Source organism: Chelonoidis abingdonii, chromosome 7 (assembly GCF_003597395.2).
Source record: "Chelonoidis abingdonii isolate Lonesome George chromosome 7, CheloAbing_2.0, whole genome shotgun sequence".
Lineage (NCBI taxonomy): Eukaryota > Metazoa > Chordata > Testudines > Testudinidae > Chelonoidis > Chelonoidis abingdonii.
Genome location: NC_133775.1, coordinates 4,601,344 through 4,628,150, shown reverse-complemented (window position 1 = coordinate 4,628,150; position 26,807 = coordinate 4,601,344). Strand labels below are relative to the sequence as shown.

The following is a 26,807-nucleotide window of genomic DNA, read 5'->3' as shown; positions in this document are numbered from 1 at the left end:
AAACTCATCCATTTCATTCTTACGCATAACAATTTTATATTCAACAACAAACACTTTGCCCAAGACCACCTTCTTTGACATACCATTTTCACCATTACAGGAATCATAATTTTTTTTAAAAAATGATTTTCTGAGCACAGACTCTTTAAATCAGAGATGGGAGAACAAACAGTAGACTCCATAGATCTTGCTATGCAGATTTTATTTATATGGGGAGCACTTTGATACTATGGTATCAACGACTATTGACAACTCTGAGATAAACAGAAATAGTTTTCTGAGATCTACAGATCCACAAGGCTCTTTCCATTGAGCCATACAATTCTAATTTCTTGATAAGGGCATTTGGGTATCAATCAGAAATAAATGAATATCACATCATAGTACTAACTTATTAAACTAAACAAAAGTAAACCAACTCAAAACAACTAGGTCTGACTGACTGCACTTCCTATAGTTCCAGGAAACACAGTAAAATAATTTAGTCAGAGCATCTTTAAAGCATATTGAACACTTTGAAAATCTCTATTCCGCTAAAAATTGAAATCACATCAGTAGCTGTTACTCTTCTCCTTTGCAGTTTATGGTTTTGCCTTCTAGAGACAGAGGCTACTGAAGTTCTCTTCACAGAGGTAATCAAAAAGAAAGGTTTGAAGTAACTGGAGAAAAATACTTTACAGACAATTCAGCAATATCCATAGTTACTAAATAAACCATCATAAACTGTCAGTGCCTAAAGACCTGACCATGGTACCATACGTTTCGCCTGTTAATATTTATAATAGTTTTATATTGTACCCATCTCCATAGTTGACCAAGAAACAGGAAAAAAACTTTGGCATCCTCAACTCCAGATCAAAAATGATTTGTGTAAAAAATCTGAATTGTTACCTTAAGGTAAAGGTTTAACTCGATTGTCTCCAAATACTTGTCCAAGTGCTCTTATTCGATCACTGTCTTGATTGTTCCCAAATCACATAAACAATAGTGTTCCTAAAATCTAATACAAATCTAGCTAAGCTGGCCTAAAATGTATACTGATAGATAATTAATGTATGATTTCTGTGTTTTGTTTTGTTATAAATAACTGAGTTTAACACCATCATATGACTTCAACACAAAGGTTCATTCATGCGTCATTAAAAAAAAAAGCCTTTTGATCTAGTCATTTTGTTCAGCAGTGAATCATGGGCACCACACAGCACTTTTCAAACACTGCTCCTTATACAAAGGAGAGATTTTAAAGAATAAAAATTAAAACTCATTCATTACCAAAACCTGAAATCTAAGACAGCTTATAAAAGGTAACCTAAGGAATTGACTTTGCTTCTGTGATACGCAAACTTTAGGGCATGGTTATTAGTTAGAAGGCTACGACTTTAAGCTTATTGTAGGTTTAACTGGCAAGCTCGCTTGTTCTTTATATAATCCAGCCACTATGCAGTTTTATTCTACCACATACCAGACCACAGAAAACTAAGCCTAGCAAAAGTTAAATTCTCTCAGACATAATCACTAAAACACAGTCTCCTAAAACTCTGCAAACCTAACAAGAGATGTTAAAATGAATAACTGGCTTGTTTTAAGAAAGCTGCTTTTTCCAGTTTGCTATTTTATGTTTTGTGGCAATACTTCCATGGTCTTGATTTCACAACAACAAAAACCTGCAGGGATTGGTAATGAGAAGCTAGATTTTTCACATCTACATTGTCCACACAGCAGTGACCAAATGTTGTTCCCCTCAGTGACTTGTGTGGAATTAGTTTATTAAATCTCAGTACAAGCCCCGCTGGACATTTTATCCAGAGAACAAAGGTTGGGATTGGAAGCAACGGGGACCACTGTCAGCAGTCTCAACAAGAAAGGCAATCACTGTCTGCCCCATGAATGCTAAACTCCCCGCTCATTCCTGCAAGTTTCCTTCATGTCAGGGTTGAGCCATACTGGCTAAGCAATTGAGTGGGCTTGGACTACCACTGGCTGTCCTCCACCTCTTAAAGAGATGAACAGACTCCAACGTGGCCAACATGGCACCTTTCAAAAACACTTTAAAAACACATGAAAAACGTTAATGAAAAAAGAATATCTGTCTCTGATAGCTCTGTGTGGATTCAATAGTTGAGAAGATGCACGTATTTTTGTTGAATCAAGCCTTATTACTCCTAGGGGAATTCTGCGCCACTGCACATGTGCAGAATTTACGTCCCCCACAGATTTCTTTGCTTCCTCGCAGAAAAATGACTTCTGATGGGGAAGCAAAGGGAAGCCACAATTGTGGTCATGTGACCCTCCCCAGCAGTATGTTTCAGGTGCCCAGGGCAGCCGGCAGAGAGGTAATCACTGTGGGGCAGGAGGCAGAACTGAGGAAGACCAGGGTGATGGCGCCTACCCTCTGCTGGGCTCAGCTACTAGTCCGGGCTGGGCTGCAGAGGACAGGACTACTTCTTCCACTGCACAGCATCTGGGGCAGGGTCAGACCCACACACAGATTTCTCTCCCAGCTGCAGGAAGCTCTGTAAACTTCCCCACCTCCTTCTTCCTGCACCTATCACACCTCAACTGAGGGAGTAAGGATCCACGTAGAGGAAGCTGTTCCCCCATCCACACAACCCCCGTGCATCAAGACAAACTCATACTCACCATCCCTCCCCCCCCCCGCACTCAGAACCTCTCGATAAGCTCCACTCCCCCTGCACCTGGACCACCCCGATGAGCCCCTGGCACCCAGATCCCCACCCCATCAAGCCCCAGCCAGTTGCACCTGGATCCCCATCCCACTGAGCTGCACTCCACCAGCATCTGGACCCCTCCACCAAACCGCCACACACAGATCCCCCTGCTGAGCTCTATCCCCCCCCACACACACACACCCAGACACACACTCCGCTGAGCCCCAACCACCTTCACCTGGACCCCCCTGCAGAGTCCCATTACCAGTGCACCCAGAACCCCCAAACAAGCCCCTGTGCACCCAGATCCCTTCAGCATCCAGATCCCCCACTGAGCAGCCGGCACCCAGACTGCCCCACACAGAACTCTCTCAAATCACACATGGATCCCCTAACACTAAGCCCCTTCACACCTGGATCTTGCGTTGCTGAGCCTACCTGGTGCACCTAGCACAGAGGGGCAGGGCCCTGGGCTGTTTCTGGGGTAGGCCCCATCCTTGTACTCTGTCAGGGTTGAGTGCAGCCTCATTGCTGAGTCTGTGTAGGGGAGGGGAAGGGAGGGAAAGCTGCACAGTGATCTCCCACCTCTGTGCAGCCAGTGGCCTGTGCCCCCCAATGCCATGCTGGAGCCTCCACATTTATTTGACAAATAAAATTTGCAGAATTTTGCAGAATTTTAAAATATTGTGTGCAGAATTTTTTTTTTGTATAGAATTTTTAATTTTTTTGCACAAAAGTACTTATGGCAGCAATGGATGAAAAGTAATTATACTTACAAGCTTCCTCTTCTAGGGAGACTGAGTTCCTTCTGGAAAAAATACAAACAAAAAAATTAGAAAATTAATGAAGATCGATCTTAAATTAACTTCCTGTTATCTAATCTAGTAATATTACTTTACAAATAAAATATTAAGTGCCAGATTTTCAAAGATATGTTCAAAAGATGCCAGCACTCCTAATTTTTTACCACATATATTATCATTGCATGCATAATATGGTATTTGCACCTGTTTATAGTCAACTGAGCATTCAACTGGCCAGGTACGCACACAAGTACTTGCTTTGTCTGCACAATTATGGTATTTACAGTCACAAATTACAAGTGTACAATTGTACATAAACGTACTAACCATCTTTGCAATAAATTCTATTCTGTCCTACACAGTTCATCACTCTAATATCTGAGTGCCTTCCCATAGTGCATCATGTAACACGATAACATCTGTCATGTGTGTGTTCTCTTAACATCTCCCGAGGGGCTAAGCGTGTGCAGTGGAGTGTTTTCTCTTGGATTTTTTTTTTTTTTTTTTAATATACACATACTGCTATATGTTTTAGAAGAGAAAGTCAAGGAAATGCACCTTGCACTTAGAATCAGCACATTTCACTATTAACTGTAAAGATTAAAAGACACTGAAAGAGAGAAATATTTTTTGAACTTCCATCTCAGGTTAGCACATTTCTCTCTCTTTTTGAAAACGTTTTACACTGCTGCATTTTTACTATGTCACCGCTAGATGGTATCATCACCCTACTCAAGAGTTCACCTTCAACAAGGCACACAAGAACAGAAGAAACAAGTCAAACAGTAAAGTTAAACAGCCACATGTGTACTTATAGGAAGGTTTTAATTTTTTTTTTAATAATTCTACTACTCTGTCTTTTTAGTAGGACAATGTGAAGATAAATATCACATTTTTAAAAATTAAAATTGAATGGTGTTATTAATAAGATCAAATGCAATTTATTCTAACTGACCCTAATATAAATTTATAATTATTACAGCTAGAGCCAGAATATTGTCTCTTTGCAATTCTACTGAGGCCCAGAAGTAGCGATGCAGGTAAATGGGATTTAGAATCTTAGATTTGTGCTCAAATGTTAGCTGTCACTCCTCCCATCTGCTTATTTTGTTTCTCAGTTGCTTAATCTGTTTTTTACTCAGTATGGACAGTTTAATTAGAATGGTCAGTTTTATTTTCTGATTTTCATATACTGGCAAACAGTTGTGCTTTGTTTCCCCATTGAGGGGAAGGTTTATATAAAAAAATATTTAAAAAACTTATGAAAAATACATTCACAAGATTTTTTTTAGTTAAGGTCTAAATTTTGCGTTTAAATGATTAAAATGCTACTGTATATTCCATGTAGTTGCATTTTTAAAAATAATAAATTGCATATTAGTCAACATTTTTAAGGTCACTGAGAAGTTTCTAGCTAGTAGTTTGACTCTAATCATTTCATCAATATAAATCAAGCATGATATCCCACTGACTCTACACCTTGAAATTTCACTGCTACTTGCACAGTTCCACAGCTCGAATTGTACTGAGTAATCAGGTACCAACCATCATAAGCCTGAGAACTTTATTGCATCGTGAAATACATCCCTGTCACCGTATCAACTGTCAAAAGCTAATCAAAACATTTTAAGTATATAAAGCAATCAGTCACTACCACCTAACTGATCAAATATATTGCATTCTAAAGGGGTTTCCTTCTTTCTCACTCCTTTAAAAGACAGGAACTTTTACCTGAGAGTTTTACATATGACATAAAGCTTTTTGGCCTTTGTCTTTTAATCCTTTATAAGCGTATGCACCATGTAAATAATGGAATAAAGGGGTCTTTATGGAAATGGATTTCATCTTTAATTGCAATATCTAAGTGAAACACGTATGGTACATTTTATTTTAAAAGAGTTTTCATCCAGTGGAACTACACACTGTAAGGATGCAGCAACTTGTTCTATTTGTATACAAGTTCACTTCCCAATACTGCCAACCTTAAGCATTCATAAATCATGAATCAGACCCAAAAATTCATGACATTCACTTAAAATGAGATTTTTAAAAAAAAAGAAATTTTGGTCCTTTCTATTTGCCTTCTTGGTTTTGTGCCTTTAGGGTCTGCAAGGTTTTTTCTATATAACCATAAGGACTTGAGATACATGGTTTTTGTGGGGCGGGAGGTGTAAATAAAACAGATTTCTGTGCTCTAGTATGACACAAGAAGCTGGGGTTTTAAGAAAAAGCTGAAATATGAGACTCACGGCACAAGAATGAGAGCTGACAATACTGCTTCCTGTCCTGTACGGCACACAGTTTTACGTTTGTAATATTAGCTCTAAGGGGCAAGGCACCTCAAAGTCATTTATGTTTAAAGGCATAGGCCAACTCTGTGGGTGCTCCAAAAGAAATTGTGGGTGTGCCTCCCTCTTCGCCTCCACAGTGCCTCCTGCCCGCCAGCAGCCCCACCGATCAGCTCGTCCTCCTCCCTCCCAGAGCCTCCTGCCCACTGCTGATCAGCTGTTCAGCAGTGGGCAGGAGGCGCTGGGGAGAAGGAGGGGACCAAGGGCAGGAAGAGGTGGGTGAGGGGGTGGAGTGGGGGGCAGGAAAAGGTGGGGTAGGTGTGGAGCTTATGGGAGGGGTGGAGTGGGGGCGGGGCCATGGACAGAGCAGGGTGGGGGGGTTGAGGAAGGGATGGAGTGGGGGCGGGGCCTGGGGCAGAGCAGGGGTCGTGCATCCCCTGAAAACTGAGGAAGTTGACACCTGTGTTTAAATGGTTACGTTTGTTTTTATTCTCATTTGTACCTATGAGAGTTAACTTTTCATTATCCATGAAAACAACATTTTTCTTAATCCATAATCCACTGTCTGAATTTGGAAATTAACACATTTTATTTTAGAAAAACATATGGCATATTACATACGATCTCTCAATGTAACTCAATCAAATATGCCAGGACTGACTTACACCCAATCCCTATAGTATTCACATTCATTCTGTGACTGCACCTAAATGAATGTACTGCAATTATAGCATCAATATACAATACTGTTTTTGAAATTCAACACCTCTAAGGCTTGACTACAATAGGGCGAGTAAACTGGCACAGCAATCAGTTTTTATATCCATTGTTCCACTATGTCCCACCTCATATTACCCTCCTGAAATGTCCCTTCATTCCTACTTTGCAGACCCTCAGACAGCAATCCACCTGAAACTACAATCTTTTGTGCCCACTCAATAGTATCCTCCCTCCCCAGCCACGTCCCCTGACCCGCCAACCATTGCTCCCCTGCTTAACCGACTGAATCAGGAACAGCAGACCTGGTAGCTGCGCAGCCTTGCCCCCTCCCACCTCCCAACAGGTTTTAAAGGGGCTAACGGCATGGAAGGGCCAGAGCAAGAGGAGTGGAGCTGAAAGCTCAACAACTGTGAGCAGCAGCACCGCCAGCTCTGCTCTTCCTGCTGCAGCTTCAACCAGTGCACCACCAACAATCCACTGTCTGCAAAATTATAAAGCCAGAACCAGGGATATAGGGAGGAAGGATTACTGGAGAAGAGAACAGCATATGTGGAGAACATAGCTGGTGCAGAGGGGAATAGTGTGGGGCGCAGAAACTCAAGTCTCAGCTGATGATCCACAGCAGGACAGCCATCTGAGACTTGCATTTCAGGAGCAGAAGTGCAGACATTTCAGGGGGCACATCATGGGGACACTGCACAAAGGGGCAGACCACGGAATAAGAAGGTGCAAAAGGAGTGAGGTAGTAGTTGGTGAACTAAGGAGCTTTCATTGGTTGAGGAAACTAGAACGTCCATACTGGTACTTACTGATTGCATCTTTACACCTACAAGTTATCAGGGTAACTTCAACCACACAAAATACTTATATGTGGACTTCAGGTGCATTTCAATCAGTCAGTTAAAGTACATTGCATTTAACTGACATTTCATGTACAGACAAAACAGTAGAACCTGACAATACTTCATGGAGATCTGTAGTTACTTATTTCCCATAAATTGGGCTCAGAGCTTGGATATCAGTTTTTGTAGCCCAGCTAAGGCAAGCAAGTTTCAGTCTGTTAATTATGAAGAAAGTGTTGGTGACTAGAATTACTTTACCACGCTAATCCTGCCAAACATCACACAAAGAGAACTTGGCAATACATATTTATGCATTCTTGAAACAGAGTTCATATTGCAAGTGACAAGATGATTAATATAACACTGTCATGCTATGACCACCAAATCTGACCTGGTATTTAGCTTTTGGTATAGTAATTCTTTCATTGTTCCACAGCTCAATAAATCCTCTGAGTAACTGTGCTAATTATGTAAAATGGTTTCTTCCATATAAGACCTAACCCCAATTTAGAATGAAATATCAAAGAATAGCAGATTCCATGCACAATCTGAAGTATCCGTCTCTTTGAGCACTTTAACTGTCAATACACAGATATATTATCCTGATTACCTCAGACCAGCTCTGTGCCACCTGCTCTCAATGTCGGTAACATAATCCTCTAAATGCATGTTTATTTTCAGTATCCTCTTACAAAAATGAAAGACTGTCAATTTGTCTAGTTTTATTTCTCAAACTTTTTTCCACAGATGAAACCCATCAACAAATAGCATAAAGGATAAAGTCAAGTCCTGATGAAGTCGAATAACATGACTGACAACTGAGGTTTTATTCAACATGTTGCCTCGGAAAATTGAATTACTGAGAACAGAACCATGCTGGAATCATCCCTTTCAATTAACTTATGTTCTCAAAAATGTGATTCATCAGGCTGTATCTTTACATACAGAGAAAAATGCCATTAAATTAATTATCTGTTTTACTGAAAAGTAATAAAATTAACTTAGGGACTGTTTAGCAATACTAATTTTTTAAATTCATAATCACAGAAGAAGACTGCAGTGTTTTAGTCATGTTAGGAGTAGGTGACACATGACACTGTCTTGCTTTAATCACTCTTTATAAAAGCACCATGCAGAGAGATTTCATCACCACTTTCTCTCAATATTGCAGTTCGCCCTTAAATGTGTAGCTGCACATATGGCATATACCCACAGACAAAGCAGGATGCTAAAATGTGCTCTGAATGCACCATACTTTGGCCCTTTCAAATTAACTGAAAATCACCACCACCTGGATGTTCCCAGTTTCTGCCAGCACAGGCACCAGGCTTTCCTGAGGCCTTTTCTACACTACCGGAGTAAGTTGACCTAAGTTACGCTACTCCAGCTACGTGAATAACGTAGTTGGTGTCGACATAGCTTAGGTCGACTTACTGCGGTGTCTACTCTGCGCTGCATCAACGGGAGATGCTCTCCAGTTGACTTACCTTACCCCTCTCACTCCAGTGGAGTACTGGAGTCGACCAGAGAGCACTCTTGGTCAATTTAGGGGGTCTTCACTGGACCTGCTAAACTGACCCCTGCTGTTGATCACCAGTAAGTGTAGTCATGGCCTGAGATTGCCTTTGACCTTGGAACTCTTACTAGGTAAACTTATCACCAGCTGAACCACCAAACAAGATGATATCAAAGTATTTCCATAGCTAGAAGGGAAAACATATTTTGCTTAGTAAATTAAGAATAATATTTCAGATATGTTGTAAGATCAACTGACACTCACTGACCTGACACCATGCACTCATATTTTAAATGTCCTTTGCTGACTGTAAATATTTGTTTTAGGGTGCACTATCAACCAGCAGGGGATTAATTAAATCTGTTTTTACACATAAACCACTTGCATTACAAAAATGATAATGAGGATTAGAATCTCCAGTTCTGATGAAAAATATAACCTGCCCATGCAAGGACATCAACTATAATCCATCCATCAGATTGAAAAAGGAAGGAATTTTTCATGGTTTTAAAAAACTAAGTTTTTCTTTCCCTACAAGCATCTGTCAAGAAAATCTATTAATTACTACAGGAATGTTTATAAATGGATATTAAAAACAATATCTTTCAATTTCCTTCTCTCCAAAAAAATAAAATATTTGAATTTGGTTGCCAAACTGCACTGCAGAGAGATTAAACATCAATACTAACAATATGAGCATTTTGACAACAATATATCTATAAAATGAAATGCTGGCTTAATTTGTGGTATACACTGTAGATGTTAATTTCCATAATTAACTATTTTATTGTAAAACTAAATAATTAAGGATTATATTGTTATATCACCTGATTATATATAAAAATGCTTTAAAGAAAATTGCTACCTTAACACTTTCCAATACCACCTAAAATCAGCAACATTGAGAATACCCTTAATCCACACACTTAGAGGTGTTTTGCCTGCAATAATGTTAACGTATAATTAAAATTATCATGGGGATCTCAGACCTGGCAGTGTGTTCTCTCTCACACTTCTGTTGTTAGCCACATGTTGAATTACGTGTACCAGGAGTTTCCTCCCCTTACAAAGCCTGCATGGCAGGGCCAAAGCAGCAGCAGCAGTTTTAGGACAATTGAGGGCTGTGGAAGGGAGATATGACCGGTGCCCTCAGCAGTTAATAATGTGTAATAATTATTATCATTCGAAATGCCCACATGTAAACCAACAAAACAACTAAAATACCTTTGGGATTACTTTCCAAATTCAGTATAGTCGCATGTCAGTAAGAAATATTATTGTCTGTAAAATACTGGTATATTAAAACAACCAACAGGAAAAAGGATTTGATATTCAGCTGACAAATAGCCTCACTCCTCTAAAGAGCCAGCCTGCGTCAGTCCTCAAAACGAGTCAAGAGCTAGCATATAATGTAAATTTTCAGCTTCTTCCTTATTTTACTTTATTTTTTTTTAAAGGCACAATGCTTGTAAGCACCTAGCGCTAGCAAAGCAAAGTGCTTTCAGGTTTCCCTTCAGAGCTCAGTCTGAAATTGCTGGAAACTAGAAAAACATCTGTGTGTTAAAGGGGAATACCAACCACAGCCAAGAAGTTACACACACACAGGGTCATCTACATGCTATAGCAAACTACCTCAGTGAGGGTACAGCTAAGTATCCAAGTTGAACCCACTCACATAATCTGGCAAGAAACTGTGGCTCCAAAAGCCTCCAATCTGTCATTCCACTTACTTCAGAGTTTCATCAAGATTTTAAGGTAATCAGTTTCCTATAGAGTTGCCAACCTTCTAATGGCACAAAACCGAACACACTAGCACCTCCCCACTCCCTTCCCGTAGGCCCTGCCCCCACTTACTACATTTCTCTCCCTCAGTGGCTCTCTCCCCCCCATGCTCACTCACTTTCACTGGTCTGAGGCAGGGGCTCCAGGGTGAGGCCAGGGATGAGGGTTTTGGGGTGCAGGAGGGGGCTCCAGGCTAGGGGGTGGAGCCGAGGGATTCGGCATGCGGGAGGGGACTGTGGGTTGAGGCAGGGCGTTGGGGTGCAGGAGGCGGTGAGGCTGGGAATGAGGGGTTTGGTGTGCAGGAGGGGGCTCCAGGCTGCGGGGTGGGGCCGAGGGATTCGGCATGCAGGAGGGGGCTGTGGGTTGAGGCAGGGCGTTGGGGTGCAGGAGGGGGTGAGGCTGGGAATGAGGGGTTTGGGATGCAGGAGGGGGCTCCAAGCTGCAGGGTGGTGCCCTGGGACAGGTAGGCAGTGCTGACCGGAGCCGTTGGGGTCCCTTTTCGACTGGGTGGTCGGGTCAAAAACCGGACACCCTAGTTACCTAACTGTCAATGGTTCAAGAGTACATCTCAGAATGTATAAGGGAATTTCCTGTCAAACCTCCCCACATCATGGCTTGGATGCGGGAATGAGAGCAAGAGCAGCATGCTCTGTAAATTCCCAAGCAAGTGGGAAGAGCCTTGCCTCACTCCTTCACTGAGTCAGCCAACAAAGTTGATCTGATAAAGGTGAGGGGGTGGGGGGGAGAAGAGAACAGATTACTTCCTCATGGGGGCAAGGAAGGGACAGGGAAGGAACTGAGATTCTCAGAGTCACAATTTCTTCTCAGGGCTCTTCCTCCTGGGATTAAGAGCAAAGACTCAGTCTAGTCCTACATTACCAGTAAAGAAGCAAGTTACTTCTTTTCATAATAAAAGCAGTAGTTAAATAGTTGATCTCAAAAACCTTTTAGCTGATAATATTACACAATGGCTGGCTTTTCAAAATGAATTAACCTCCCCTCTGGACTCCCAGGTACAGTAACTTGACTGTGCCATTTCTCTTTAGTAAATTAGTTTACTGAGGTCTTTAAAGATTCAACAGGGTGATATTAAAGAGAAATGGCATCAACTTGCGTGGCATGCTGAATGAAAGGCTAAGGAAATTTTGCTGCAATGCATTTCAGCAATGCCCTACATCTACCCCACAATATGATGACGGCATGTCAGAAAAACAGGTAGATTTGATTAGGAAGACTGCCGAACAAAATTTAGAGCTATATGTTGAGTACTAGCACTGCCACGTCTGACGCACATACGGCATGCCTGCCAAGCTTCTTTATGCAACAGATTTTATTTGAAGAGAGAAACTCTCTCAAGAAATCAGTGTATGTAAAGGAACACACGTTTAGGAGTAACATTGGGCAGAGGCAAAAGAACAGAAAAAACTGGTGTAGGATTGTCTCTAGACACACCTTTATAGAATCACAGAAATGTAGGACTGGAAGGGACCTCATAGAAATAAGTATAGCAAAACCATCTGGGGTCAGATGTTTGTCTAACCAGTTCTTAAAAACATCCAACGATGAGGATTTCACAGCACCCTAGATAACCTGTTCCATTGCTTAATTACCCTTATAGTTAAAAAGCTTTTCCTAATATCCAACATAAATCTCCTTTGTGTCAAATTAAGCTAATTACAACTTGTCCTACCACTGATGGCCAAGAAGAACAATTGATCACAGTCCTTCTTGTAACAACCTTTTATATATCTGAAGACTATCATCATGTCCTCCCTCAGCCATCTGTTCTCCAAATTAAACATGCCCATTCTTTCAACTTTTCCTCATCGGTAGGGACCTAACAAATTCAGGGTCACGAAAAACGCATCATGGATTGTGAAATCTGGAATTGCTGCCCTGTGAAATTTGGTCTTCTGTGTGCTTTTACCCTATACTACACAGATTTCATTGGTGAGCCCAGTATTTCTCAAATTGGGGGTCCTGACCCAAAAGGGAGTTGCAGGGGGGTCACAAGGTTATTTTAAGGGAGTTACAGTATTGCCACCTTACTTCTGCCATGCCTTCAGAACTGGGTGGCTGGAGAGTGGCAGCTGTTGGCTGGCACCCAGCTCTGAAGGTAGTGCCCCGCCAGCAGCAGCACAGAGGTAAGGGTAATATTACCATACCATGCCACCCTTTCTTTCTGCGCTGGTGCTGGCAGTGGCTCTGCCTTCAGAGCTGGGCTCCTGGCCAGCAGCCAAGCTCTGAAGGCAGTGCCGCCCCCAGACAGCAGCAGTGCAGAAGTAAGGGTAGCAATACCGCAACCCCCCAACACACACACAATAACCTTGTGACTGCCCCCCCCCCTCGCAACTCCTTTTTAGGTCAGGACCCCTACAATTACAACACCATGACTTTTCAGATTTAGAGAGCTGAAATAATGAAATTCATTATTTTAAAATCCTATGGCCATGAAATTGATCAAAATGGACAGTTAATTTGGTAGGGTCCTACTCATAGGTTAGATTTTCTAAATCTCTTTTTTCTTTTCTTCCTTCCCCTTTCCCCCCACCACCCTTTTCGCTCTCCTCTGGATTCTCTTCAGTTTGTCCACATCTTCCTTACAGCATGATGCCCAAAACTGGTCTCCTGTGTCTTACTTATGACACTCTTGTTAATACACCCCACAATGACATCAGGCTTTTCCACAATGGCATCACACTGTTGCATCATATTCAATTCTTCCACCAATTACGCAGATTTTACCAGCTTGAGAAATATTCTGGCCAAAAGGAAATATCTTAGGAAAGTTGTAAGTACCGAAGGAAAGTGCCTTCACAGACATTAGCGCAGTGCTGATGTAATGCCATAGTTAAAAACTGTTTTTGAAATTATTCTCTGCTTTATTTCGTACAGAAAGTTCTTTCCTTCAAGACTGGGCATGCAAAAAAAAGGAAATTGTGACAGCCCCTAAAAATGCCAAGACCATTACAAATAAGCAAATACTGGTAGTAACATTAATCTGTTATTAAACCATTTGCCTTTTATATTAAACACACATCTTCTCACCCCCACTCCCTAAACAGTTACTAATTTCCTTGCTTCTAATGCCAAAACAACAAAAAGTTGGCACCCAAACTATAGGCTACAAGACTAAAAATGTTTACCACATTTGAACCCTTGTATTAGGTTAAACAGTGACCCCAAACATTTTTTTTTTTTGAGTCTGGGTGCCTTTCAGAGTTACTCTAAACAAAAAATTTTTAAAAAACCACAGGTACTTTATGGGTGAAAAACAGATAATAAATCTACTCAGGAGATCGTTTTCATTCTGTGCATTACTATACGTAAAATATACAAAATCTCTGATTACAAAGGAACATCATGCTGAAACACGTGAGCTGTAATAGAACCTCTAGCATTGTCCCTGAGCCAAAGAATCGGCAATGTCAGTACAGAGATAATGGAATGATTACATATCGTTAGCAGTCAAAATGATTCTATTTATCTTATCAGATTCATTTCTCACTTGGACCAGGACCAGTGTCAATGTAAAGAGCTTGAGAAGAGGTAGGAGAGCAAAGTAACTAAATTCATTTTTTTTCTTGTAAAGTACCATATGCATATTGCATAAACTCTTGCATTGACAATGTAAAGGTAAGTGCTCTTAGAGCAGCAACAGAACTTCATTTTCAAAAAATGTACATTCCTATACTATTTTAAACAGCCAAAGACAAAGAATCATTCATAATCTAAGATCACTCAAACTCCTGCAATCTCCATTGTAGGCTGAATTGCATTAGTAATAGAACAATGGCAACTTTACTACCTCATTTTCCATGGGTCAGATCATACTGCCTAATGGTAAAACTTATGGGAGAGGATCTAAGGGAAGGAAAATTCTAAAGACCTCCAAAACCTTCAGCTAGGGAGACAGTCTTCCTCCTCCATGACAGCAGCAGTAAATCCATTCCCCATGGATCAGGGAGAAAATACTTTCAGAAATTGAAAACATAAGTAATCAATTCTAAATGATATCTAGTAATTGGTCCTAAAAGGCTTTCTAACCATATAAAGCTCCCTTGTCTTCATCTAATTTATGAATAATAGCTTCTGTAACCTCACAAGGCATCCATTAAGCTCAACGGTTAATTACATCTCTTCTGTATGGACATAATTTACAGGACAGTAAATGTATTCTTTGTTCACTCACTCAGTATATGGGCTATCTTAAAGCTACTCCAGCCTACTCTTCCTACTTTGCTAAACCAAGAAAAGAGAGAAAAACAAACAAAGCCTGGCCTCTGCTTCAGGAAAGAGAACAGTGTTCACTATAATTTTGAGAAATGGGCACCACATAGAAACTTAAAACAGACGAAAGGAGAAGTATTATTTGTATCTTTACTTGTACCTATATTTGCAGACAGCCACTGGTATGTTGCCTCCTTCTTCCTATTGTCTTTGTTAAAATAGAAGCAGCCCTATTCTGTGTGCTTGTAAAAGTCCAAACTGTAGTCAAACTAAATTATGAATGCTTCTCAGGAATATCAAAATTCAGAGAAAAGTCCCAAGTGCTTCATCCTTATTCAATATTACCAGCAAAAGAGAAGATCTACAAACATTTTACATTTTTGGATTGTGTATATAGCAAGAGAAAAATACCCGTATTTGGAAAAATTGAACACTTCCTATAAGTTACAATTTTTAACTGCACACGTATCATTCACTTAAGAATTAAGATAGTTCTAAAAGCATTTAAACTATTAGATGTCAGAAGTTTAAAACACTCAATTATTTGCAATGCAATGAAATTCTCATTTAGTTAGTTTTGCAAAACACTAAATGCTCTTAAACAAAAATATTACACTGGATTGTGACATACTCTCCCATGACCAGCACAAACATATAAACCTATCCACTGAATGTTTTTTTATTGAACTAAAAAAAATCCCCTTTGGCAATTTAGATACTTAAAAGTTCTCCATAATTATCGAAATGTTGCTGAGGCTGGAAAATGATACAGCCCATGAACCATATCCTGGTGTTAAAATGAAAAGGCTTGGATGAGTTTAATCTTAAGGGAATAAAACACCTTGTTATTTTCACACATGGACTAGACTCTGAAGGTGAAATACAAAATGTCAAACTGCATAGATGTGCTAGGCCAAACTTGTAGGATTAATTTACAGATCAAACTGAGTGTGGTGAAAGATTTACATTGGTGTGTGTAGCAGAATTTTCAGGCTTATAGGAGGCAGAACTTATCCTGGGAAAGCAGCACCTATTGCTTTAGTATTCATTCAAAATAAAAGCCGACTAAGCTGAGGATGATAGCCATTGATTGACCTTGAACCCTGTCAGGTTTTTAAACATGCAGCTGAAAGGCACACTTGGATCTACAGGTTGTGTATTTTGGGATGTACACTGAATTTAGGTTTTTGGACCTCTAAGGTTTCTCAAATTAAAAAAAAAAGTGTCATGTACCTCAATATTTTTACAGATTTGTTCTGTGAGGGAATTGCAGTTTCTGAACAATCCTATTTAATACTGTTGGCTATTTCAGACTTACATATTTGATGCCAAGAAATCTGTTTCAGAGTTCTAGAAAATTATTCCCCAATCAAATTCTGGTGGAGTACAGATACTTCCAAAATACACAGATCTGAGAAACTCCAGGCTGCACTTAATGACTTTCAGCTACAATGAGTGATTAGTATGTTTTACAGTGGACTGATCTAATCAGTTGATTCTATTACAGGGCTGTGCTCTGTCTAGGACCTGTATCTGTTGGGCTTAATTACACTACAGAGAGAGAGACTGAGAAAGAGAGAGACTATCTTGAAAACATTTTAAACACAAAATTAAAGAAAATTCTCAAATCTTCAGTCTTCTTTCCCTTACAGTACTTCAGTTCAGCAAAGGGCAACCATTGACTTCATCAGCCATAGAATCTTTCCAGAGAAACCAGACCTATGTCCATTCTAAAGGCTGAGTCAAATTCCACTGTCTTTCTTCCTCCTGTATCACAAACAGGTCACTTTCCCCCTCATCCTCTAGGTTTAGGAAAAGATGCTATTTTGAAGCTAAGAGCTGAGCCTGACAAGAAGAACTCAGAGTTCAGGAGGTAAATATGGGCTCCATTGAGACTAGGAGCATCAAAATTTCAGAAATCCTGACTGGATGTGTTACGTGAGTCAGAGACCACGTGGAGCAGTCTCTTACTCCAGAAGTAAATTGAGGAGAGCCTCTTGCTGAAGTTAATATATCACATTAGTAATTAATGTAAGAAATTTCATTGCTCATACTTAATTCTTCATTGTAATACAAGGTTAAGACCCAAATGTTAAGGCACTGAGCTCCTGACATCAATGGGAGTTGACAGTCAGCACCTCAGAGAATCAGGCCTTTCATTTGTACAGTGTCTTTCATAACTGTAGAAGTAACACAAACACCATAATCTTAGCCTACAATGCTCCTTTGCATCTTCCACACATACCCTATAAAAAGTTACATTTAGTGACAGAAAACAATGCTTACTATAAACCAGATTAGCAGCAACATTTCAGTGCAACTTCAGGACAATTATTCCTCAGAGTTAATATGTTAAATTTATAAAATTTATTAAAGACAACAATATCTAAAAGCTAGATGCACAACTCGAAGGGAAAAAAAGAAATAAAACGTGTATGTACAATCGGTTTGTTATTGTTGCAACCCGCTTCATTCCCCTACCTCACCAATATACTTTCTATCTCTTGTGGTGTTATATCTAAGATTGGCAGTTACAATCTTGAAATATATTTTTTTACACATTAAATGGGGAATATTACCACTGGGGCTTATGGTGGCCTATTTTGTAACAGTAACACATGTAGCATAGGTGTTAGAACCACTCAGTTCCACAAGTCCTACCAATGATATTCTTTAAAAAAAAAAAAAAAACACATAAAAAATATCCCTCCAATGTTATGTATTGATGTTTTCATTTGGCCTAATCATACAAAATATTTAAAAGGCAAAAAGTTCAATACACAGCTCATGATGGAAATCAAACACGTCTTCCTAAATAACCTGCAGAGATCATCCAAGCATTACCTTTATTATCGCACTCCATTTTTTTTTATCAGAGTATACACTATCTTGCACAAACTAAAATGTGTGTGCTGTCTTCGCCATCAACCACACCTCTTATGTTACTGTGTATAAGCACTTCACACACATTGTTAAATCCTTAATCCATATTTAGACTCTTCTGTTTCCATCCAAGCGGAGCTACCACAAGATGCAGCTGTCAGCTGCACTACTCTCAGGCCATACCTACACTTGCAAGTTGCAGCGCTGGTGAGGGGGTTACAGCACTGCAACTTAGCAGGTGTCTACACTTAAAAGCTCAGCCAGCGCTGCAACTCCCTGTTTGCAGCACTGGCTGTACACCTGGGTCCGCTTCCGGTGTAGCGAGGTCCAGCAACTGTGTTGCGCGCTGGTCATCAGGTGTGGACACTTCACCAGCATTTTATGGCCTCCAGGGTACTAGGACTTATCAGCATTCCTTTCAGCCTCTCGGTCCCCACTTTAGCACTCCACTAGCCCTTGGGTTCAGAGCCTGAGATGAGGAGGGGAGGGTGTAGGTAACCCGAGAGTGAGAGCGGGGCTTGCCGCACTCTGGCTAGTGCAGACTCATTTGAGAACTCCAGGCCAGGTCTACATCTGCGACTTTTAAATCGGTTTAATGGCCGATATACCGATTTACGCTGTATCCGTTCCCACGACGACGTCATTAATATCAGTTAAACGGCTCCTTAAAATCGATTTCGGAAACTCCTCCCAAAGAGAGGAGTTAGCGCTAAATTCAGATATGTAACTCGGATTGGTTCATGTGGACGGAAATCCAGTTATTGCGCCTCCGGGGCGGCATCCCACGAGTCAGCACTGACCGCTCTGGGACAGCATCTGACTCGGATGCATCGGGCAGGTAACCGGAAAAGCCCAACGCGAACTTTTGATTACATTTTCCTGCCTTGCCAGCGTTGGAGCTTCTGATCAGCACGGCTGCAATGCAGTTTGAAATCGAAAAAGGCTCCAGCATAGACCGTACGGGAGAGTACTAGGTGCTGATCGCTATTGGGGAGACAAATCTGTTGTATGCAGCTCCGTTACGAACACCGAAATGCCAAAGCTTTGAAAAAAACTCCAGGATACACAGCGCTTGTGACAAGCGTACCGGCGACGCCAGAGACTCACAATGACGCTCATGAAGGAGGAGGGCGGTACTGCAGCGGACTCCAGCTATCCCACGTCCACAAGCAGTCTCTAAATTATTTGATTCTCGGCTGAGCTTCCAATGTCTGTAGGTTCAAAACACAGTGTCTGGCGTGGTTCATGGGGAACGCTCCTCAGTTTATTTCCCCCCACACCACGTGGAAAAAAAAAGGGAAAGATTGCTGTGCATATGGGGGTTTGCTCAATGCACTCCGCGAAAAGACGGCGCCAAAGGGTTGTCTGCTGCCTTCAAAAGGAGGGTGAGGGCTGTTACCAGCACCACCCGGGGCCAGTGTTTTCTGCCCATCAGGCACTGTGCTCTCCACACGGAAGTGGGAATTATGATAGCTGAGTGAACAGCTACCCACAGTGCACCGCTCTGAAATCGCATGGTAGCTTTGGACCGATGCGACGCAAACAATCGAATTTCGGGTCCCACTGTGGACTGCGCTAACCGATTTTTATTATATCTGTTTTGTTACATCTCGGTTTCAGCTAATTCGAAATAAATCGTGCGATAAAGTGTAAGACGTACCATAGATATCGTCAGATGCCTTTCTGCTAAAAACACACACACACACACACACACACAAATCTTTCTCCGCCCCTTTTATCCAATAGGAAAGGAATTAAACAGTATAGATCAAAATGGCAAAACTTACCAACCATTCTATTTTCATCCTCTATTCTACATCACTACCGAGCCTGGCCTTTTAATCTCGAGTTCTGCGTTAACATGAGGACAATGCTAACACTTTTTCCTTTGTCATGGACCAGATGCAAAGGCAAATCACTTAGCCGGGAATCTACATCTTTGTATCTCACCTGGTCCTTGCATGCCATCTGCTTAACGCATTTGTATTGGTATGTAACCACAGTCACAGGGAGCTTTCCTTTCAGCCCATGAGGACAGGTTTATGCCGGACGATTACTGACGCAGTGACGCCCTCTTCCAAACCGCTGGAACCGAAGCCCCGGCCAGAGCGCGGCAAGCTTCCAGCAACTCACCGCAAAATCCCGGCTGCCGAAGCCCCGGCCAGGCGCGGCAAGCGACCCGTCCCCGCGGGCACGCAATGCCGCTAACGCTAGCTTCATGCTGGAGCCCCGGCCAGGAGCACGGCAAGCCCCCGCCGCCAGGCTGAAGCTCTCAGCTGAGAGAGCGGGCCATGCGCGCATACCGCGCCGGTGCTTCACTCAAGGAGCGGGACCATTGGCATGACCGCAGCCGCGGATGGCGGTAAGTTTAAAAAAAAATAAAAATAAAAAGGTGCCCTCTTAGGCGGGGGTCGATTCCCTGGCAGCAGGGGTTTCCCCCCGTTGAGGGAACAGGAAGCCGAGAATGACCACGCACTCTTTCATCACCCTTCCCACAACGCCAAAATGGACAGGTGCTCTGTGGGATAGCTGCCCACAATGCACCACTCACAACAGCGCTGCAACTGGTGCAAGTGTGGACACACTGCAGCGCTGGTCGCTGTCAGTGTGGACACACTGCAGCGCTGGCCGTACACAGCTGTACGAGCACAGCTGTAACTACCAGCGCTGCAAAACTGCCGGTGTAGCCACAGCCTCAGATTTCTCATAAGAGCAGGTCTGTTTTACCAGTATGAACCAGTAAGAAGAGAATTAATAGAATCAAATGACCCAGGCTAAAATTTTTCATTCCATGTGGAAAAAAGGTTTTGATTTGTAGTTCTTTAATTCTCCTACACCCATACAAATAATTACAAACTTGGTTATAACAAACATTTGTATTAGCTTTGATTTGCATAAAAGGAAAATGCAAAAAAGAGATATAATCTGTTTTTGTCACCCAACAGATTTAGAAGTGTTTGGTTTCTTAAATCTTCCACAAACCTTCTACTTCCAAAAAATTATCCTGAAATGGAAGGTTGGTTAATATTTTGCAGTGGCCAACACAGAAATTATACACAATAAGCCATATTCTGATCTCAACAACAAAGATGCAAATCCAGACTAATTCTACTAAAGTCTGTAGGGTTATTCCAGATTTATACCCGGTAGATGACATTTGAGACCTTAATAAGCAAAGATTAATTAAATATTAAATATTAGAAGAAACTGAAGATACAAATAAAACTCATTTATACCGGTCGAGTTTTTCCCTATTACTGATTCTCTAAGCATTATCTTCTAAACAGTAAGAAGTTGCAGCTCCTGCTAATGAATTAAACTATAAAATTGTCTCCAATCTATCAAATATTCTTTCTAAAGAAGTATTTACTCATCTTTTTGTTAAATTTCATGCTGACATTAAAAAATAAAAACAGGACTCCCGCGACACAGAGCTATTATCAAAGATTTCATGAGAAAATAAGAGAAAAATATAGTTTCAAAGAAGAGAGCAAGTTTTTAGTCTCATGAAATCCATTGGCTTATAGGAGATATTTAGTTTAAACTCTGTACACAACTGTGAAAATGTATCATCTCTTCATAGGGCAAGAAGTTCTAGCTCCAGCTGAACTGTGTTCACACAACTTCAGAAGAAGGGAATATGATTTATGTACAAAGAAAGGCTAACCTACAATGCTTTCGCTACAGAAAATAAAATAAGAAAAAAATACATTACTGATCTTATTTCCAAGTAGGTGAATAATAAATGATCCCTTCAGATTAATTTCCCCCAATAAATTACAATTGAACACAAAAGCAAATGTCCGTTAACCTCAGTGAGTAATAAACACAGCTGTATTTGCTGCACAAGGAATTAAATGTGATTGCTCTAGAAGACAGAATGGAATGCAGAACTTTACCTAAAAAAAGAGAATTACTAACAACACACAACTATTAAAAGAGATCAAATCCTATTTTCAGCAATAACAGAACAGATACATTATCTGAATTTTAGTATATTTAAATTGTATTCCAATGGCTGTTCAAATTGTGAAAGACAGCAAATATGTTACAGCACTGTGAATAAGTTGTTTCATCGAACACTGAAGCCAAGATTTTCAAAACAATGCAGGGGACTTAGCCACATTGTTTCGATACATTCAATGGAAAATGTCTGCTTAAATTCCCTTGTGTTGATTTGAAAATCTCAACCTATAGTCCTACACACAACTAACAGACTTGCACTCTTAACGAGAACTTTTGAGATAAACAAAGTGTGAACTGAGTTTGTTCATGATTGGGAAATCTCTAAGGAACACCTAGGTGTGCAGGACGAGATAGTGGTTGTTCAGTAAACAGCCCTCCTTCCTCGTTACTGAGGTCTGGTCTACACTTAAAAAGTAAGGTTGACATAGCTACAGCGCACTCGGGGCACTTAGCACTGTAGCTACGCTGACTTAACCCCAGTGTAGACAGCTAGATCGATGAAAGAATGCTTCCGTCGTCCTACCTACCATTGCTCAGGGAGGCAGAGTTCCTGCAGTGATGGAAAACCTCTTTTATTGCTGTAGAAAGCATCTACACTACAGCGCTACAGTGGCATAGAGGAGTCAGTGCCTTGCCATGGTGTTAGCTAGTAACCGAGCTGCTGGAATTTCTGTTTTTCAAAAAAGAAACCATACCATAGTTCTGAAGACTTGTGGTCACTAAAGTTTGTATAATAAGTCAGGGTGTTCATACTGATGTCTTGCCAAATTCCCATCTGGGAAATTACATCCCGCATCTCTAAAAAGTTAAAAGTTAAAATAGCATTTAGTATTCTTCACTTTCCATCCTAGCTACTGCATTTCATCCCAGTTGTTGTTACATTTTAGTAGTGGATGATCATTTTATATACTTTGCAGCAGTTGGGAGGGGGGGTTATTTATCTTCATACTGTCAAGGGTTCTGACATTTCTAATGAAAGGCACCACAGACAGGCAAAATATTATATTACAACAGAAAGACAAAAATACTGAGTAACAGGATTACAAGATCTATTTACTAATTAAAAGCTGTAACTGATATAGTAAATGGGTCAAAGAATAATAGACCCTGCAGCTTTGCCTCAGCATGCAACAACAACAAAAACAAGATTAAACAAAAATAATTATTTTCAGAAGAGGAATATTTTTTGGTTTTACTGTTCAATAAAGAAGAATTGACTGTTCAGCCTTCCATCCTTCCAGCTGGCCTTGGATTTCATCTTCTAAACTTCTCACAGGGTTTCAAGTCTGCATGAAGTGTTGGACATAGGCACTGCCATATCAGATCCAACCTTATTATCTTTGGGCAACTAGAGAATAGCAGCAGTTGTGCAGGATTGGAGAGATGATCCACACCAATGGAGATGGACTGAAAAACTTACCATTATTTCTTTGAATATGATTGTTTAAAAAAGTTAAAATATTATCCATTAATATCTCTCTTCCATACATTTGTAGAGAAAACTGCATTAGGCGTGAGACACAATATGCTCAGAACAAAAATAAGGGTAAAAAGACTAACATGTAAGAGTAGGAATAAATGGCCAATTTTCATCATGGCAAAAGGTTAGCAGGGGGGAGGCTCCAAGGTTCCATACATCCCATATTATTTAATATGTTTCTTATTTTTTTGGAAATGGAGATAAAGAGTAAGGTAACAAAATTTAACAAAATTATTTAGGTTAGTAAAGTTCAGAAAGGAGTGTGAGGGACCTAATCAGCAAGGTGAATGGACAACATGATGGCAAAGCTCATTGTTGATAAATGCAAAGTAATGCACATTGGAGGAAAAAAATAAAACTAGGCATATGCCTTACGGGGTCTAAACTATCAAATCGGGAAAGAGACCTGGGCAACATTGTGAACAGCTCAATGAAGACTTTGGCTCAAGGTCAAGCTAGGATGAAATGACTCAGTGATCAGTACCTGGTTGTGAGTTCTCAACTCCTCCCTACTTCTTTTCTTCTTCAAACGGTCTGGTGGCTGTGCAAAAGATGGGAACCATGCTAGGATAAGGCCTAAGCACAGTCAACTGAGATGCTTTTCTGCTGTTTTTGGGACTCTCATGGTAAGACAGGTAAACAGGCAATGGAGCAGCCAGAACTCTTCTCCTTCCTCTGATGTAATAAGCAGGTAGTGGAGGACATGTTTAGTGGCCGCACTAAGGAAGGGACAGCAGCTGCTCAGAGAGTTCCCAGCAAACATCAGAGCTTCTCCTAGGCTGATGCAAACCCCTCTGCCTAAGAGCCGCTCAGTACAGCTTGAGGAACATATTTTCAGTTTTGATGAAATGCACATTAATTTTTTAACACACGCACCCCCAGTGTCCACAATCTGGGGCATTGAAGGCCACCAGTTGAAGACCACTGGTGTAAAACATAACAGGTATGATCCAAAGTCCACCCCAGTCAATGAGCCTTTTTATTGACTTCAACTGGCTTGGAATCAGGTCTAATGTGCATTATAATCTATATTCCCCTCCTTCTCTTCACCTCTCAAATGCCTTTAGCTAATAAAGACTATCACATGTAAGCAACAATATGCATAGTTAAGAGCAATTCTTCAAAAAAATCAGTAATTACAGTAAATATGCTCAAATATAATTTGACAAAACTATTTTAAATTTATGTGTTATTAAAATTCTATATAATGTTACAGGTAATAATAGACTGAACTAGAAAAAGTGCTTCCAAATGGCCAACAGCACTTTAGATAATATACACAGTGTGCGTTGTAGATATATATTTACCCATATATGCATATATAATAGAACTGAATTATACTATTGAATTTGGACCTAAGAAACTTCATAATAAAGCATAATGAAAAGCTCTGAATTGTTTCAATGCATTGCACATCCCATATTGCAATTATTAGTTGTAGTGACTCTCCCCTTGGAAGTTATTCTCTGAAAAAAGGAACTTCAAGATAACAGGTTTCCACTGTACATTTTTCTGGATAGACAATTTATAGAAGTACTCAAAGATAACACACAGTATAAATAGCAGGCAGGCTGTGAGAGCTTGGATTGAAAAGAATCCTCCTAATCAGCTCAATGATGAGAATTTCATAGTGGCAAGATGGCTACTGTTATGTGTGTCTGTTTCTCTGTATTTACCTCTTTGCGTTTTGTTTCATGTTTAGTTTGGTTCTCTGGGGAGGAGAGATTCTTTTCTTCTGTCATCTTTGAGTTACTCATGTATCAGGTTCTGCAGTCACCACTGCCCTGGTTTTTAGGGGCATTGTTCTGCGATTCCTCTTCAGTGAGCCCTCTTTAGTCTCAAGTAACATTTTCAGCCTTTCAATCAGTCCTCTTTTGTTGAGCATCTCATTAATATATTGGCTGTGGTACAGTTTTAGCTTGTGGAGGCCTGGGATTGTGAGCCTACAGATTTCAGCATGTAAAAGCCAGAGGGTGCTGCACCAGTACAAGATATTGCTAAACCATAAAAGCATTGGTCAGAATGGAGGGAACTGAATCATCAATGCTGCTTATTTACTGTGACAAGAAGGCCATACCTGAGGTTGTAAAGTTGCATTGCTAAAATTATTATTATAGATTTGGAGGTTTACCAATATGAGAGACATACCTGCTAAGAATCCAAAGGTTCTTAACCTGGGACAGAATGTGTGGGGTCATTCCTGGGTCACTTGCCTCAGGAACCATTAAGGCATTCAACAGTGATTATTTCAAGACTCTGGATCTACAAGCAATGAACTTTTATCGTTAAAGAAACTGGCAAGCTTGAGTTAATCAATGGAATATTTTAGTTTAATTTAGACTTGGTTATTGATCTTGACATTACAAGTATTTGGATCTGGACTCTGGAAACATTACATTTGTTGATATTATTGTTATGAAATGGGAAGTGAGAGCTTTTCTCCTTCAGTTTTTTAATGGAGTGGCAGATCGCCATTAGATCTTCCCTGAACTGCCTTCCTAATTGAGTATGCAGTTTTTACATTCTGAGGTGGTATTGTGTTCAGATAGTCCATTCATATTATTAGTTTGTTCTCGTGGCCACTATTGCATCTATCTCCTTTATTTCGCTGTCTGGATCAAAAGCCCATTTTCTCATTTAAGAGAGTCTGTTGAATTCAGGAAAGTATGAGAGATGAAAAGTTTAAATTCTACAAAACAATAGATATTTGGCCATTTTCTTGATACTTCCTATTACTTTTTGTGTGTCGAAGTGTAACCCCACACAAATGAAATCAATCACCTGTACAATTAGAAAGAACTGGTTGTAAATTTTCCCCACCAATGAAACTAGTGCTACACCTTTCTCTTTGGCACACTTAATCTATGTTTTCACATGTTTTTGTTTATTCACTAACTTGTTGTCTATATAGCCTTTGATTTCTTTCCTTTGACCATGACTTGGTTGTCTCATGAGGACTATGCTACAAGTGTTGCCCTAACAAATTGTGATTATTCTTTTTCTTGTTCTCTGAAATCATGTTTTGGGTTGGAGGTTTCAGCCTATTTGTTACGTTTTTAGATCTGTTTTATCTAATATATGGCCCACCTTAAAGTGTCTTAGTATTTAGCTAATTTTCTTGCATTTTCTCCTTGTTTCTGAAGTTGATGAGCTATCAGCAGAGTCTTCTGGTGAATTTGTCTGACTTTGAAAGTTGGCTTCTGGTTTTGTTTTGGTTTCTTAGTATGTATTTTAAGGATTATTAAAAGTTATCTATTTGGTTGTCCCACTGTACCTGCAATCATTCTATTTTGGCCAGATGTGCTATCTAGCAGTGGTTTTGAGGGTTAGGCATATAGATGGCCCTTGCCTGGATCTAAAATGCCAGACCTTCATTCTCAAATTCTTTGATATAATCTATTAACTCTTTAATTGTATTCTATCTTCTCAATTTACAGTCAATTGCTACAATATTATGGCTATTAATTATTTTAGCTGCTCTTGTTTGCTTGATACCTAATTTTTATTTAAAACTTTGATGGACTGAACTTCATGTTATTACTCACGTAGCTATTAATTCAGTTACAAATGATAAACTGGACTCTAATATCATTTAAACCATTAAAAAAAGAGTTGTTACATCTCAATA

The 26,807-nt window shown here is 40.3% G+C and overlaps 1 protein-coding gene across 5 annotated transcripts in view; it reads right to left on the bottom strand.

Annotated features, from left to right (window-relative positions):
* MAST2 (microtubule associated serine/threonine kinase 2) overlaps window positions 1-26,807 on the bottom strand; it is a 368,160-nt gene that overhangs the window by 184,780 nt on the left and 156,573 nt on the right. For all 5 annotated transcript variants that reach the window (XM_075067585.1, XM_075067581.1, XM_075067582.1 and 2 more), the window contains exon 4: window positions 3,446-3,477. In XM_075067585.1, the coding sequence (XP_074923686.1) occupies window positions 3,446-3,477 (32 nt within the window). The remainder of the gene's footprint in view (window positions 1-3,445; window positions 3,478-26,807) is intronic.